General features: G+C 45.9%; 1 protein-coding gene across 4 annotated transcripts in view; it reads left to right on the top strand.

Moving 5' to 3' along the window:
* The window catches only part of TMEM241 (transmembrane protein 241), a 104517-nt gene that overhangs the window by 84589 nt on the left and 4559 nt on the right, over positions 1-15369 (top strand). For 3 of the 4 annotated variants that reach the window (XM_082667982.1, XM_082667984.1, XM_082667985.1), the window contains one exon: positions 9247-9311. In XM_082667982.1, the coding sequence (XP_082524108.1) occupies positions 9247-9311 (65 nt within the window). Of the gene's footprint in view, positions 1-9246; positions 9312-13108; positions 13193-15369 lie in introns of those variants that run through there. The other variant, XM_082667983.1, reaches the window with a different exon arrangement.

Here is a 15369-nt window from a genome sequence, read left to right as displayed (position 1 = left end):
TCCTAGTTAAAATGTTGAAAACCAAAGATAGAGAAAATCTTAAAAGTCAACCAGAGGAAAAAGACATTACCTTAAATTTTAAAAGTAACTGACATTTCAACTGAAACTATGAATACCAACAGACAATGGAATGACATCTTTAAAGTGCTGAAATTTAGGGGATAGATTAGATAATCTCAACACTCCATTCCTCTATTCCTACCTTAAAGAACTAGTCACCAGCCTCTTCAAAATTACTATGAATATGTTTGGAGAATTACTACTTGAGGTTTTCTAGACTTTTTCATTAAATATACATGCTTCTTTCATCTCCTAATTCTCAGATTTCTGTTGTCTTGTATTCATATCACATAGCATGATATTGGCTTCTAAAATTCACATTGGAAACTCATTATAAATCAAGTAGAGTATAGACAGATCATGTTCTAAAGTAGAATATAGATGTTTGAAGGTAGAATGAATGAATGGCTTTATAAAAAGGAAACTGTGATATAATGGTATGATTCATGTATAGTGAATCATTAGTTAAGGTGTTGGTTGGAATAGTGATTTAGAATTCCTTGCTACTCAAAATGTGGCTTTGACACCAAAAGCACAAGCAACAAAAGAAAAAAATAGATAAATTGGACTTCATCAAAATTATAAACTTTTGAGCTGCAAAGGACACCATCAAGAAAATGAAAAGACAACTCACAGACAAATCATATATCTGATAAGGGAGTTGTATCTAGAACACATAAAGAACTCTTAAAGCTCAATAGTAAAAAGATAACACAGTTTAAAAATGGGCCAAGAGTCTGAAGAGACAATACTACAAAGTAGATAAGTAAATGGCCAGTAGGCCCATGAAAAGATGTTCAGCAGCACTTGCCGTTAGGGACATGCAAATCAAAACAACAGTGAGACACCACCTCACTCCCACGAGGATGGCTATAATAAAAGAGACAAATAAGAACAAGGATGTGAAGACATTGAAACCCTCATCCACTGTGGTGGTAATGTAAAATGGTGTAATAAATGATTCCTGTGGTGAAGATGCTGATGATGATGGTAGTGATGATGTCTTATTGACCAGGTTCTGGCTTATTCATCAATGTTATAAAGTGGTTCTGTGAATTTTGGCAGTTTTGTAGATACTTTTACTGAAATTAAGAACACATCACTAGGGACTTCCCTGGTGGCGCAGTGGTTAAGAATCCGCCTGCCAATGCAGGGGACACGGGCTCGAGCCCTGGTCTGGGAAGATCCCACATGCCACGGAGCAACTAAGCCTGTGCGCCACTACTGAACCTGCACTCTAGAGCCCACGAGCCACAACTACTGAAGCTCGCACACCTAGAGCCTGTGCTCCACAACGAGAGAAGCCACCGCAATGAGAAGCCCGCACACCACCATGAAGAGTAGCCCCGGCTCGCAGCAACTGGAGAAAGCCCGCATGCAGCAGTGAAGACCCAACACAGCCAAAAATAAATTAATTAATTAATTTTTTTAAAAAAAGGGGGGCTTCCCTGGTGGCGCAGTGGTTGAGAGTCCACCTGCCGATGCAGGGGACACGGGTTCGTGCCCTGGTCCGGGAGGATCCCACATGCCACGGAGCGGCTGGGCCCGTGAGCCATGGCCGCTGAGCCTGCGCGTCTGGAGCCTGTGTTCCACAATGGGAAAGGCCACAGCAGTGAGAGGCCCCATATGAGAATTCCTAGGGAATTTTTTTTTAAATGCTGATACCTGGACCTTATTATAAGATATTCCAATTTCATTGATATGGGACAGGACTTTAGTTGTTTTTGTTTTTGTTTTCTAACTTCTCAGGAGATTCTGTTGTGCAGCTAGGGTTGAGAGCTACTGAGTCAAGTTGACATCTCCAGGGTTAAGCAGAGCTACCATTGAGGGTTAACTTGGAAGTGGAAAAGGAGGATTGGCACAGGAACCAGGAGACCTGGGTTTGAGTCTGCACTCCTCCCTTTTTGTGACTGTGTGCTTTGAGCAAGGTATTTGACCTCAAGGAGCTTCAGTTTCTTCATCTGTAAAATGGGACAAAGCACCCTCCCCTCCTGTGGAGGGTTGTTGCGAGGAGCAGATGAATTCATACATGTGACACTGCTGAGCCTGACACCCGGGACATTTTTTGCCCTATTTATTTATTTATTTATTTTTTGCGGTACGCGGGCCTCTCACTGTTGTGGCCTCTCCCATTGCGGAGCACAAGCTCCGGACACGCAGGCCCAGCGGCCATGGCTCACGGGCCCAGCTGCTCCGCGGCATGTGGGACCCTCCCGGACCGGGGCACGAACCCGTGTTCCCTGCATCGGCAGGCGGACTCTCAACCACTGCGTCACCAGGGAAGCCCTGCCCTCTTTATTTTTAAAAAAAATTTTTGGTCATGCCGTGAGGCATGCAGGATCTTAGTTTCCCGGTCAGGGATTGAACCCGTGCCCCCTGCCTTGGGAGCATGGAGTCTTAACCACTGGACTGCCAGGGAAGTCCCTGACCTCTTTAAATTTTGGTTACTTTCTTCCCTTACCTTCCATGAACTAGATATTTATGTCACTTTTTTTTTTTCCTAATTTTGTTCTATTATTGCTTTTTCCATAAAATGTAGGAGTTTGTTAAAAGTCATCCGAGGTTTCTCTAGGTTTAGAATTTATCCTTTCTTCACGTGACCTTGATCTCTTTACGTTCCTCAGCTATATTCTCAGTCCCAGTGTACTTATGGTAAATGTCATTTTTTGATACCTGAAAAAGTAATGGCTCATTGTATATTTTAATGAAGTGATACCAAATGCTGTTAATAGCTCTGCCTGGAGTTTAGCATGATTTGTCTGTCATTAACTGATCCTGGAATAAATCATAGGATTGATATTGAATAAATTAATTCCATATTTTAAAAACACCAAACAGGGGCTTCCCTGGTGGTGCAGTGGTTAAGAATCTGCCTGCCAATGCAGGGGACGCAGGTTCGAGCCTTGGTCCGGGAAGATCCCACATCCCATGGGGCAACTAAGCCCGTGTGCCACAACTACTGATCCTGCGTTCTAGAGCTCGTGAGCCACAACTACTGAGCCTGCATGGCACAACTACTGAAGCCCACGTGCCTAGAGCCCGTGCTCCGCAACAAGACAAGCCACCACAATGAGAAGCCTGCGCACCGCAATGAAGAGTAGCCCCCGCTTGCTGCAACTAGAGAAAGCCTGTGCACGGCAATGAAGATCCAATGCAGCCCCCCAAAATAAATAAATAAATAAAACACCAGACAGAGTTCTCAGCCTTAGCTGTGGTTTCTGTCTAGTGGATTTGGCATAGTTTCTTTGGTCCTAGGCGAGAAAGACAGCCTGTTCTGAGATTATACATTTTTATTAGATTTACTCTTTAACCTAAAAGAAAGGCTGGGTTGGTTACATTCATATGTGAATCTGAAACACAGATGGACTCCAGGACAGTCTGACATGTGCCTCTACAGCCTGTGAGAAAGCTGGAGTTCACCTTTCCCTGGAGATGTGGCAGTACCATCTGGCCAGTGCTGGAGTTGGATGGTGTGGAGCAGAACACCTCACATTTTAGTGTGCGTGCATATCACCAGGGATCTGTTCCACTGGAGATGTTACTCAGTCGGTCTGGGATGGAGCCTGAGATCCTGCATTTCCTGCAAGCTCCCAGATGGTTTCGATGGCAAGGGTATAGAAGACAGCTGTTCTTCTGTCTGCCCAGCACTTTCCCTACCTTCCTCCAGGGAAACCTTCCTTCCTCCATTCCAACCACGAAGTTCAAGGGTGAGCTTCCATGTTCTTACATTACTCTGTTTCCCAGGCCACAGTCAATTGGTTCAGGGACCAATCAGAATCTTCCCTGGCATTTTTGGACTTGGAACCAGAGAGCCAGTCTCAGCTCTTCTCTGTGGAGCCCCATGGAGGTAATTGGTCCAAGAAGCACAGACGAGGGACAGAGAGATTGCCCCCAGGGTTCTCAGGTCTGGGTTCCAATGTCCCTAATATACGAAAAGTGATTTAAAAATAAACAACACTGTGACCTTTGGGGTTATGTTACCAGCTCTGACGATACAGTGCATTTGTGTAAACTGTTTCAGGCACTTACTGTATGCAAGTCTCTGTTGCCGGGCCCCGAACATACAAAGATGAATAGCTCACCTCCAGTGTGGGGAGACCACCATTTCAGTAGAATTTGATGTGTGCAATGGTAAGGGGTTACGGAAGCCCCTAGAAGAAACTTCTGATCCACTCAGGAAAAGTTTTAGAAATGGATTTTCAAAAGGTGAATAGGGATTGTTTGAGGAGGCCTGTGAAATTATTCCAGGTAGAGAAAACTTGCTGAGCAAAGGCAAGATGATGGGATGAAACAGGGTTTGAAAACCTATAACCAGTTTACGTGGGAGGTGCATGGCTGAAACCGGGGCAGTTACGGTGAAGGGCCTTGTATCCACGCTGCCATTGACCACTTTTTCCTTATGTCCTATGTACTTCAACAACAACAACAGTAACATCAAAACAATAACAGACAGCAAAGCTAAATCTCTGCTTCTCTTCCAAATACACGACTCTCTGGCGGGTTCCCATCAACAACTGTTCCTCTTTATTTTCCCTTAAACAAACAGGAAATTTGTCTCAGGATCGAAATGAATGTTTAAAAAACAAACCTGATCTGCTTTAAATACTAAAATCTGTTTAAATAACACAGAGGTTGTGACATCCATTGACAAATCCAGGAAGTTCAAAGCCCCGCGGTTGACACAATGTATTGAGTTCTGCTGTTGTTGGCAGCCCAAACCGTGGCAGGTCCTGGTGTTTGTCATTCAGGTCCTCGTGTGCGCAAGGCAGACATTCCTCAGACCACAGGGCTCTTTCTTCTTTGGGGAAACATTTGTATTTCTTTTTTTTTTTTTTTTAAATGCTTTTTGAAAGCAAGAACAACGATTGACAGTGACGGCTGCTACTTCCATCTCCTGAATGGCAAGCCCCAAGAGTAACTTGGAGTCTTTCTCGTGGGCAGATTTTAGCCGTTTTAAAGGTTAGGAAAAAAAGTTTATGCTTTTACTGACATTCATCAACCTAAATTGAAAGTCTGTACCCAGTAAACACTAATTTCCCACCCCTCCCGGGCCCTGGTAACACCCATTCTACCTTCTATCTCTGTGAGTTTGGCTGTTCCAAGTGCTTCACATAAGTGGGATCATACAGTATTCGTCCATCTGCGTCCGGCTTATTTCACTGAGCATAATGTCGTCCAGCTTCACCCGTGTTATAGCATATGTCAGAATTTCTTTCCTCTTTAAGGCTGAATAATATTCCATTGTGTGTGTGTGTGTATATATATATATATCACGTTTTGCTTACTCGTTCATCCATGGATGGGAACTTGGGTTGCTTCCAAGTTTTAGCTATTGTGAATAATGCTGCTCTGAACATGGGCTTGCAGATATCTGAGTCCCTGCTTTTAGTGGACTCTTATTTTCAAAAAAGCTGCATGGAGCTCATGTGGGGCCTTTCTGGCTGTGAGAGAAGGCTGACCTGGGAGTCAGGGCCTTGACTCCACTGCTCCCTGCCGTGAAGTCGCCGGGGCCTGGAGCAAGTCACACACCATCTCTGGGTCACCGTTTCCCCACCTCTGAGCTTAGGGAGTCGGTTGCACCTCCCGAATTCTGCCCCCAGGTGCCCTTGCATGGGACATTCTGTACCCAGACCTGCACAGTCAGCGGTGAAGGTGAAAGATCGGTTCACCTGGCTTCCGTTTGTTCCTCGGTGGAGTTAGAAGTGGAGTGGACTCTTAGCACGAGCAGATTTGTCATTCACACACTTCCCAGTGTTTTTGAGCAGCCCTGATGGCCCATGGCATATGGAAATCTGTTGCTTTGCTGGGGCATGACCTTGAAGCTCATACAGGCTGAGATGGATGTGTGGGTGCACGTCACTTAGTGGGTGAGTCGGGCTGGACACCTGCCCAGGGTCCACCCCTCAGTGGGGTGTTGTCAGCTGCTACTCACCCCTTCTTACACTGTGACTTTTGTGACGTGGTAGAACTTTGGTGACTGTGTGTGTGTGTGTGTGTGTGTGTGTGAGCGAGAGAGAGAGAGAGAGAGACACACACACACACACACACACACACACACGGGGCGGGGGGGAAGAGGGTGATGGGAAATGCTTCTAAAAGATCTGACCGCTGGGGCTGGTGATGGAGGTAAAAGAAAGCAGAGAAGCCTAAGGAACTGAGGGTCCTTCTGGAAATTGATTAAAAAGTGACCCATCTGCCTCCCCAGTAGCTCTACAGAATAAACAAGTTCACTATAAATTCCCTGCAGAAAGAAGACAAACCTTCTTGTGAAATTTCACTGAGTGTCTCAGCCAGCAGAAGATTTGCTCATTGAGAGAGAAAAATTTAGAGAAGTTTGAAAGAGGGGCCCAGGAGAAAGGCAGGAGACCATGCAGACGTTTCCAGGAAGCGGCAGATGGAAAGGCACCAGTCTGGCTATAAACCAACCTTATTTTCAAGTAAGGGCTGGTTTGAAAATTCTCAGAGGTATTTTTCTTGGCAAAAGGTGCAGTTAATAGGAACAAGCAGGCCAGCTGTCTATCTCATGGAAGACGAGATTCCTCCTAAGCTGAAGAAACTCGTGGAGGAACAGAGCCACAAGCCCTCAGCTGTGACTGTTGCAGGGCATGAGGGAGGGGATGGTTCCACAAAGGAGACTAAAGTCATATGAAAAAAGCCATCAGAGAAGACAGTTAGAGGAGGCCATGTATGTGTATGTATATCAAATCATCACGTTGGGCAGTTTAGATAGATACAATTACATTTGTCAACTATTCCTCAGTAAAGTTGGAAAAAAAGAAAAAAGCTGGTAAAAGGGCAAAGGAGATGAAGACAATGGTGAAGAGTTAAGAAAGGCTTCAGAAACGTTATGAGTTGTTCCGTTAACACCAGACTGCCATCACTAACCTCCGTCAGCAGAATGGAGGCCTTTTCAGCAATTCCAAGAAATAAATCTCTGTTGGCACCACCCCAGGAAATGTCCAAGAAGTTGCAAAAGTAAAGAGGGATTAATGAGATTAACTTTGGTTAAGACTAAGGAAGGAAAGGAAAAAAAAAAGTAAGAGAAAATGACAAAAGTAAGAACAAAAGGAAAGGTGATAGGGACTTCCCTGGTGGCACAGTGGTTAAGAATCTGCCTGCCAATACGGGGGACATGGGTTCGAGCCCTGGTCTGGGAAGATCCCACATGCCGCAGAGCAACTAAGCCCGTGTGCCGTAACCACTGAGCCTGCGCTCTAGAGCCTGCGAGCCACAACTACTGAGCTTGTGCACCACAACTACTGAAGCCCGCACGCCTAGAGCCCGTGCTGCACAACAAGAGAAGCCACCACAATGAGAAGCCCGCTCATCGCAATGAAGAGTGGCCCCCGCTCGCCACAACTAGAGAAAGCCCACGTGCAGCAACGAAGACCCAACGCAGCCAAAAGTAAATAAATAAATAAATTTATTTTAAATAAAGGGAAGGTGATAAAAATGGGCACAAATGAGATAAAATAATATTTCTCCAAACTGCTAAATGTTAATGAGTGGAAAACATAGATGAAAAACATTTTTGGAAAAAATGAAAATGAGAAACTTGAATCCAGGAGAAAGAGAAGACTTGCTTATGATTAAAGCCCAGCCCAACTAGAAGCTCCAGGTCCAGAGGCAGGCAGTCAGGTCAGAGTAGAGACCACAGTAAAGACCATCTTTATCCTTTATAGGAAAAGAAGCAGGGAAGCTGATGAATTATTCATGTGGTTTGTATAACCGTGTTTCCAAAACCAGACAATTGCATTGCAAAATAATAAAATTTTAGGCCCACTTCATTTATGACCATAGATACAAAAGTCCTAAATATAAAATGCCAAATAAGAAGAGGGCAGGATGGGGGAAGAAGAGCTGCTCTTTAAGATAAAAGCTCTTTAAGATAAAAGCCACCGCTCCGTTTTCACTTTGAGAAATCCGTTTCCTCTTGTCCTTTGCTTTCTACTTTGCAACTGTCTCTCTGACCTTGTTGCCGCTTCTTTTTTGTTCCTGAAGACACCATAGGTCTTTTTCGTTATCAAGGTTTTTGCTGCAAATTAAGCAAGGAAAGCAAACAGAAAATGACCTGAAATGAATAAACTACCACAAAGGTTCTAAGAGCTCACGGAGTTTCTGTACTGAATGTTCCTGGTTTATGTTTCCAGACTTCTTTTTGAGATGGTAAATGAATGAAGATGAGACCCATTAAACACACTCCCTCCTTCTGACCATCTGCTTGTTGCCTTGTTCCCGGCTTCGGACCTGAAGAGGCCTCCAAGACCGGACATGACGTCCCCTTGAGTGACATGGCAGTTGACATCTCTGAGGGCATCCATCCTGCATGACCCATCCCGATACGGCTTCTTACTTCTTCTCATTGCAAGGAAGCAAGTCCTTAGGGTGACCTTCCTCATGGAAGCCGTTTTGTATTCCAGAATGCAGAATTCTGGGAAAAAACATCTTTCCTGAGCAGACATTCCAAAGTTGGGTCTTTGATTCTCAAAACTTTTTGTGCCGACATTTAGAGGCACCGCTGGAGGCTGAGTCCTGTTACTGCCATTCCTAAGAGACTTTTATGTAATTTCTAGCTCTGAGAGATGTGGACTAACCTCTTCCCTCTCCTGTGGCTTCTAGATGTTTGCAAGTAATTAATTAATGATTTCATTGCTCCCTCCCTTAGGAAGTACCTGGTTTCTTACAATGTGTGTCACGGGCCAGAAAGACAGGGGCATTAGGGCAGGGCGAGAGACGGTGTGTTAGCAAAGGCAGGTTGACAGCTAGGTTTTTAGCTGGAGGATCTGGGAACAGGTGAATGAGTACTTCTGACCCTGAGGATTCTTTTTGCACAGCTGAGACAAGATGGAAACAGGGATTCTTGCTATGCCCCTGCCCAGGGGAGAGACGAGTTTGGATGTTGGCTTCCAAACTCCTCCTTTGAAGAGTTTGGAAGTTAAATGTTTCTTTGAAGATTCTCACCTCAGAATAGGCTAGAACTTAGCATTTTCCGCTAAATACAGGGGTATTTGGGAAAGGTAATTAGGGGGACTAGGAAGTATTTGGGGCAAAAAGTCATGAAGTGGGAAGGCATGGCTGACGTCTGGGATCTGAACTCGTACAAACTAAGCTTGTGAAGAATGGCTTTGGAGAAGGTTGCCGAGGGCCTGCTGCTCTGATGACCTTTTGTTGAAATGATTTCTGCAGGTGATCACGGCTGGTTTATCGATATTGCTGTTTGATATGATCCTGACCAGGGCCACCGTGGGATGGTAAGTCTTTTGCATAGAGAGAGAAGAAAATTCGTTGTTTGTGTTTCCTTGGGATACTAATATTTGCTCTCAAATGTTGAAGAAAGGGTGTGTGTTTGGGTATATATTTTATTGACATATAAATATACATTCAGAAGAGTGCATCTATCATGAATATTTTCACAAACTGAATATACCACACCTGCTATAGCCAGCATCCGGGGCAGGAACCAGAGCGTCAACGGTACACCTTTCAGCCACTCATCCACACGAGAGCAACCACTCTAGGTGAGCCACTAATTATGCGTGCATATAACTTTAACTATGTTTGTGTTTTTGCCTTTGACCCTTCCATTCATTTTCTCCTAGTCAAGTTCCAGATCATCTTTGTTTAGAATGCACCCATCCATTTGCTTAAAGACAGCACTGCCTCTCCCTCCCGTATTTGAGCAGAGACCTGAAGGAAGTGGGGGAGCGAGCCCTGGGGACCCTGGGGGAAGCAGCAAGTGCAAAGGCCCTGAGTGTGCTTGGTCTGCTCAAGGAGCAGTGTGGCCGGAACAGGTTGATGGGGGAGAGTAGTAGGAGATGAGGCTGGTTGGTGGCTGACCATGTGGGGTCTTAAAGGCCATTGTAAGAGTGAGGGGGGAAGCGATCAGAGGATTCTGAGCAGAGGAGCCACTTGCTCCTAGGTTAAAAACACATTCCTCAGTCTGCCGTGTGGAAGATGGGCTGTAGGGTCCTACCTCCGAACGCTCTACACAGACTGCCGATCGGACAGCTGACGGAGTTAGGACTTTGATCCACTGCAGCTTGCTAGCATGCAAACCCGCTGATGTGATCATTACCAAGGGCTGTCGCTGTCATCTTCAGGGAAGATGAGGCGAGGTGGGGAGTGATGGTGAGTTTAAACTGTTAAGACTTCTGTTGCTCCTCTCATCAGTGGGCGTGCTTTATTTGGGGGGTATATACTTACGTATTTTAAAGCTACATAGTAACGGGTGCTATTTGTGAGACGTTTAAGACAATGCAGAAATGCATCGAGTAAAAAGTAAAGGCCTGTCATCCTCTGCTTCCACCGTCTCCACGTGCCAGAAGTCACACCAGTTTGATTCAACAGTGAGAACGATGCACTGTTTGGTCAGGATGTCCGCGCTGAGGGAGGTGGGCTCTATCGTCTGCCAAGTGAAACCACACCGACGGGTGCCTGTCGAGCAAGACGAGCCTCTCAGTCACCCGGGAATGGGTCAGTCCTTGCCAAGTCTTCGCCCAGCCTGCCGGCTGCTGGCCGGATGACCCACAGCTTTCCTCCCCTGTGACCACGGCTGCCTGCTGTCCGGCCTGAATCACTAATGCGGCACATTATGGAGAATAAGTCATATTTGTTGTTGCTACTTACTGGTCTCTTAACCTCTGTTTTAAAAAGGAAAAGAAGCTTAGGGCCACTTGAAGATAAAGCTTATTTCCATTCCACTTTGGATGCATTGTTTGGCAATCCCCCCCCCCACCCCCGCCCCAAGAATGGCACTCCAAAATGGAATGGCAGACAAGTTTTGGAATAGGTTTTTCCATTTCTTTACCAGCATGATGGAAAGAAAAAGCATATTGTTGCTTAGCTTTGCTCAAATAAGGCGTAGTTCTAGAAAATCCATATTTTTTCCCGTTCTGGGGCTGAGAGTAATTCTAAGGGTTGGTTCCTCCCACCCCCTCCCTCCACTTTTTTGCATTCATGTGCACATTGGACCTGCAGAATTGTCACCTGTTTGCTCAAAAGCCACAGTGCTGGTTGGTGGGGCCGGTACTCGTGCTCAGTGTGTCTAGGGCAGCCTCCCCTCTCCCAGGACGTCTTGCAAATAATCCCCTGCCTTGTGCCGTCATAGCCACACACACAAAAATGGTGTCATTTTTAAACATCAATATGAGGTTCTTGCAAGATAAATGTGAGGGTCAGGACCAGGCTCTGGGAATACCATGATGAGGAAGTCCAGGAGGTGACTTTGCGTCTCATGTGGCTTCGGGCTGGGAGGGGTTGGTTCAATAAACAGATATTTCCTGGGGTTCTGTGTGCCAGGAACAGCTCTCGGATAAAAGTGTAAAGTCACTGCCCCTGGGATGTCTGTTATTGCTCATCTCCCTGCCTGAGGGCAGGTCTGCACCTAAACCATCCAGACTGACAGAAATGAATCTTTTTGCTCACGGCATTCGGTGAAAGCGATTTTCAACCCCTCTCAGGAGCCCCTAATGGGGCATTTCCTGCCCCAAGAAGAAAAATGGAAGGAAAAGAAAAATTAGGAAATACTCCCACACCCTCCTCTTCTTCCTCCTCCTTCTAGTCTCACCTCTTCCTTTGACTAGTAATAACCATTTATTGAGCAGCTACTATATTTCAGACATTTTTATATTAATATTATCTCATTAACTTTCACAACAACCCTCCAAGTTAGCCCCGTTTTAAAGATGAAGAAGCTGAAGTTCAGAGACATTTAACTGATTGTCCCAAGATTTTAGAGCTACTAGGTGGTTGGACCAGGATTCAAACCCAGGTCTGTGTGTGTCCAACATCCCATAAACTTCACATACCTCCCTAGAAATGACGTGGGAAATGCCAAGGACTTAGCAGCAGCGTAAATAGTGTCTAGGTGGAAGCAGGTCATGGAGAGGTGGAAGAGACATTGGCCTAAATGTTTCTCTTCCCACCAGTCTGATCGTTTATAAAGAGCATCTAGATGATATGGCAGGAGTACAGAAGGAGCGTTACCCAGGACAAAACGGCTCTATTTCTTGTTCAGGGGCTGACACGGCGAACTAAGAATGTCCAGTGGAACATTTTTAGGAAAAAGATTTCATTGCCTTAGATTTCTTTTTTAAATTTATTTCTTTTATTTTTATTTTTTATTTTTTGGCTGCGTTGGGTCTTCGTTGCTGCGTGGGCTTTCTCTAGTTGCGGCAAGTGGGGGGTACTCTTTGTTGCGGTGCTCGGGCTTCTCACTGCGGTGGCTTCTCTTGTTGTGGAGCACGGGCTCCAGGCTCATTGGCTCTAGAGCGCAGGCTCAGTAGCTGTGGTGCATGGGCTTAGTTGCTCTGCGGCATGTGGGATCTTCCCGGACCAGGGCTCGAACCCGTGCCCCTGCATCGGCAGGCGGACTCTTAACCGCCGCGCCACCAGGGAAGTCCAGCCTTAGATTTTTAACACTAGAGACTATAATTCTATCAATCAACTAACAATATTTATTGAGTGACTGCTGTATGCAAAGCACGTGGAAGTCATTAAGGAACATAAGACATCATCCAGCCCTCAAGGAGTTTTCGGGAGAAGAAGTCATAAAGATAATTTCTGCAGTAGGATAGTAACCGTTTGAATGCACAATGAATGTGAAGACTGGAGGAGAGAGAGAGGGTGGGGTGAGCTGGAGGGCCTTGGAACTGGCTTGAAACTGGACCTGATGCAGAAGGGAGAGGCTTAGTCAGACTGGGGGTGGAGGAGTATTTGGTCCCTCCAGCCCTGGGAGGACAGGGAAGGATGGAGGGGCAAGAGGTGCCAATGGTGAGACTTCGTGATTTGGAACCAGAGCTGGTGCTGGGGGGTAGGGAGCTGATCCTACACTCCCTCCTCCTTACTCTGCACCTGTCCTTCTGGGAAGGCAGGACACAAACGGGCAGGTTGACGTCCAAAAACCTAACTGCCAAGATATCCTGGTGCATCCTCAAGACTTCCCCCAATTTTCTGTATCTTACCCTTCATAGTGATCGTCTCAACTCTTGACAGTAATTTTCCTTCTTACAAATAAGCCTCATTGATTGTATTTTGTATACAATTTCAGAATGAATTAAAAAACAGCAGAAAAACAAAAAACACCCAGGTGTTGAACTGAGTGTGAGAAATGAGCCTGAGATGCTCTCCAGTGGGGAGGCCACGCTTAGTCTGAAGGTTCCAGCAGCCGTCTGTGCGTAGGCCATATCTCCAGGCTGTTCCACATCCTGTGGACTTCGTGGTACACCCTGAACAAGATGGAAAGAAGGGCTGTGTATACCCAAATCAAGGAAACAGCACGTGTGATTATTGCAAAAGGAACCTTGACTTTGGAATTTCCTGATTTTTGAGAACTCTCGAATTTAAGGATCCTGTGTTTTCAGCCTCAAAGAATTTTCCAACCACAAAGTGAACCGCCAGAAGAGGAATGTCAGACTGTGTTTCAGATTTCCTGTCTTTTGCACAGAGCTGATCTGCATTGTCCATAGACTGGGTGTGTTCAAGCTGTGACTGGGTGACCAGCTCGGATCCTGGGCAGGGATCCAAGGCCAGTCTCTGTCCTGTGGGAGCTTAGACTGATCAGAAGTGAGAAGGCAGGGCTGCAGGCCTGTTTTGTTTGGACCTACTGTGTTTGCCTGTATAATCATTGTTTCTTCTTTTTTGATTTTCAAATTTCAAATTACTCAGCATTTAGAAATCAGGTGATTTCCCTGTACAAGTCCAGATCTCCAGATTCTTTTGAAAATACGGAACAGCTGTTAAGTTGGGCCTGCACGTCCACACAGCAGCAGTCGCTGGAGTGGGTCGAGGCTGCCCGCTCAGTGGACACGGGCTCCGTGAGTGAGCGTAGCTGCCACCGCTGCAGTCTGGCTGAGGGCGGGGACCCCGCATCAGCCGATATCCTCGCCTGCATTTGCTTGTATGTTCATTCATTCTATAAGAAGTGCTTGCTGGGCTCTGAGGCTCCAGACACAGTCCAAGACCCCAGAGAGGTCACCCTCCAGGAGATGAGGGCCCATGTAATTAACTGTCCACCTTCGTGGGTGGGCAACAGCTTAGAGGCACAAAATACCTCATTGTCTCAAGTAGGGTTTTTCACCCGCAGCACTCTTGATGTTTTTGGGCCAGATAATTCTTTGCTGTGAGGGGCTGTCCTGTGTCCTGTAGGATTTTTAGCAGCAAACCTGAGCCTCACCTCACTAGATGCCAGTAGCACCCCCTCAACTGTAACAATGCAAAATGTCTCAGGACATTGCTAAAGGTCCCCTTAGGGACAGAATCGCCCCGGTTGGGAATCACGGATCTGAAGTTGTGAGTTGGTTAGTGGAAACGTGCCATTTGAAATTTCAGCAAGATCTTAAGGAACTTGTTTATCTCCTAATTAGAGATTTGGATCAGCTCCAGGGTCAGGTCCTGGGCAGCCCTTGCTGCCCACTCTGTGTTCCACGATCAGCATGAACCACACGGCGTGACAGGTGTGCACTCCTTGCCCACCTGCTGGCTGAAGCTCCTCCAGGAAAGGAGCCACGTTTTGCTCACCTTTGCGTCTCTCCTTCCGGCACCGTTTGCTGAATCAACAGGTACTAGGCTTTGCAATCCTGTACCCAAGAAAAATGATAAGCCTAAGCCCCCAACATTGGTCAACTTTTAAAGCCTTTAATTAAAAGCAGCTGCTCTTGGGGACATCCCTGGTGGCACAGTGGTTAAGAATCCACCTGCCAGTGCGGTGGACATGGGTTTGAGCCCTGGTCCGGGAGGATTCCCCATGCCTTGGAGCAACTAAGCCCGTGTGCCACAGCTACTGAGCCTGTGTGCCACAACTACTGAAGCCCGCATGCCTAGAGCCCGTGCTCTGCAACAAGAGAAGCCACCGCAATGAGAAGCCCACACACTGCAACAGAGAGCAGCTCCTGCTCGCCGCAACTAAAGAAAGCCCGTGCGCAGCAACGAAAACCCAACACAGCCAAAAATAAATAAATGAATAAATAAATAAATTTATATATATACAAAAGCAACTGCTCTTGTCCAGCTAATTACCTTGTTTTTAACTATAAAAGCCCAGTATTTTAATATCTATGACAAGCCCAGTAATTTAAATTTCCAGATTAATATGTATTCATTTTTTAATTAACAACATTTTACAGTGCAGATCGATAATGAATTCCCTCTATTCTAAAATTTCGGCAAAGTGGATTCAACCCATACAAAAGAAAAGAATTCTGAACGGTGAGTGATGTTCCTGTCGAGTAGCATTAGTTGTGTGTGCCTCCTCTTCGAATCCTCCTTAGACAAAGAGAGTCACTCTTCTCTGTGGAATAGTTCAGGTACAAG

This window comes from Grampus griseus (assembly GCF_964374135.1).
Source record: "Grampus griseus genome assembly, chromosome: 12".
Classification (NCBI taxonomy): Eukaryota; Metazoa; Chordata; class Mammalia; order Artiodactyla; family Delphinidae; genus Grampus; species Grampus griseus.
Note: the sequence above shows the minus strand (reverse complement) of the source record. Positions and strands in the feature narration are given on the sequence as shown.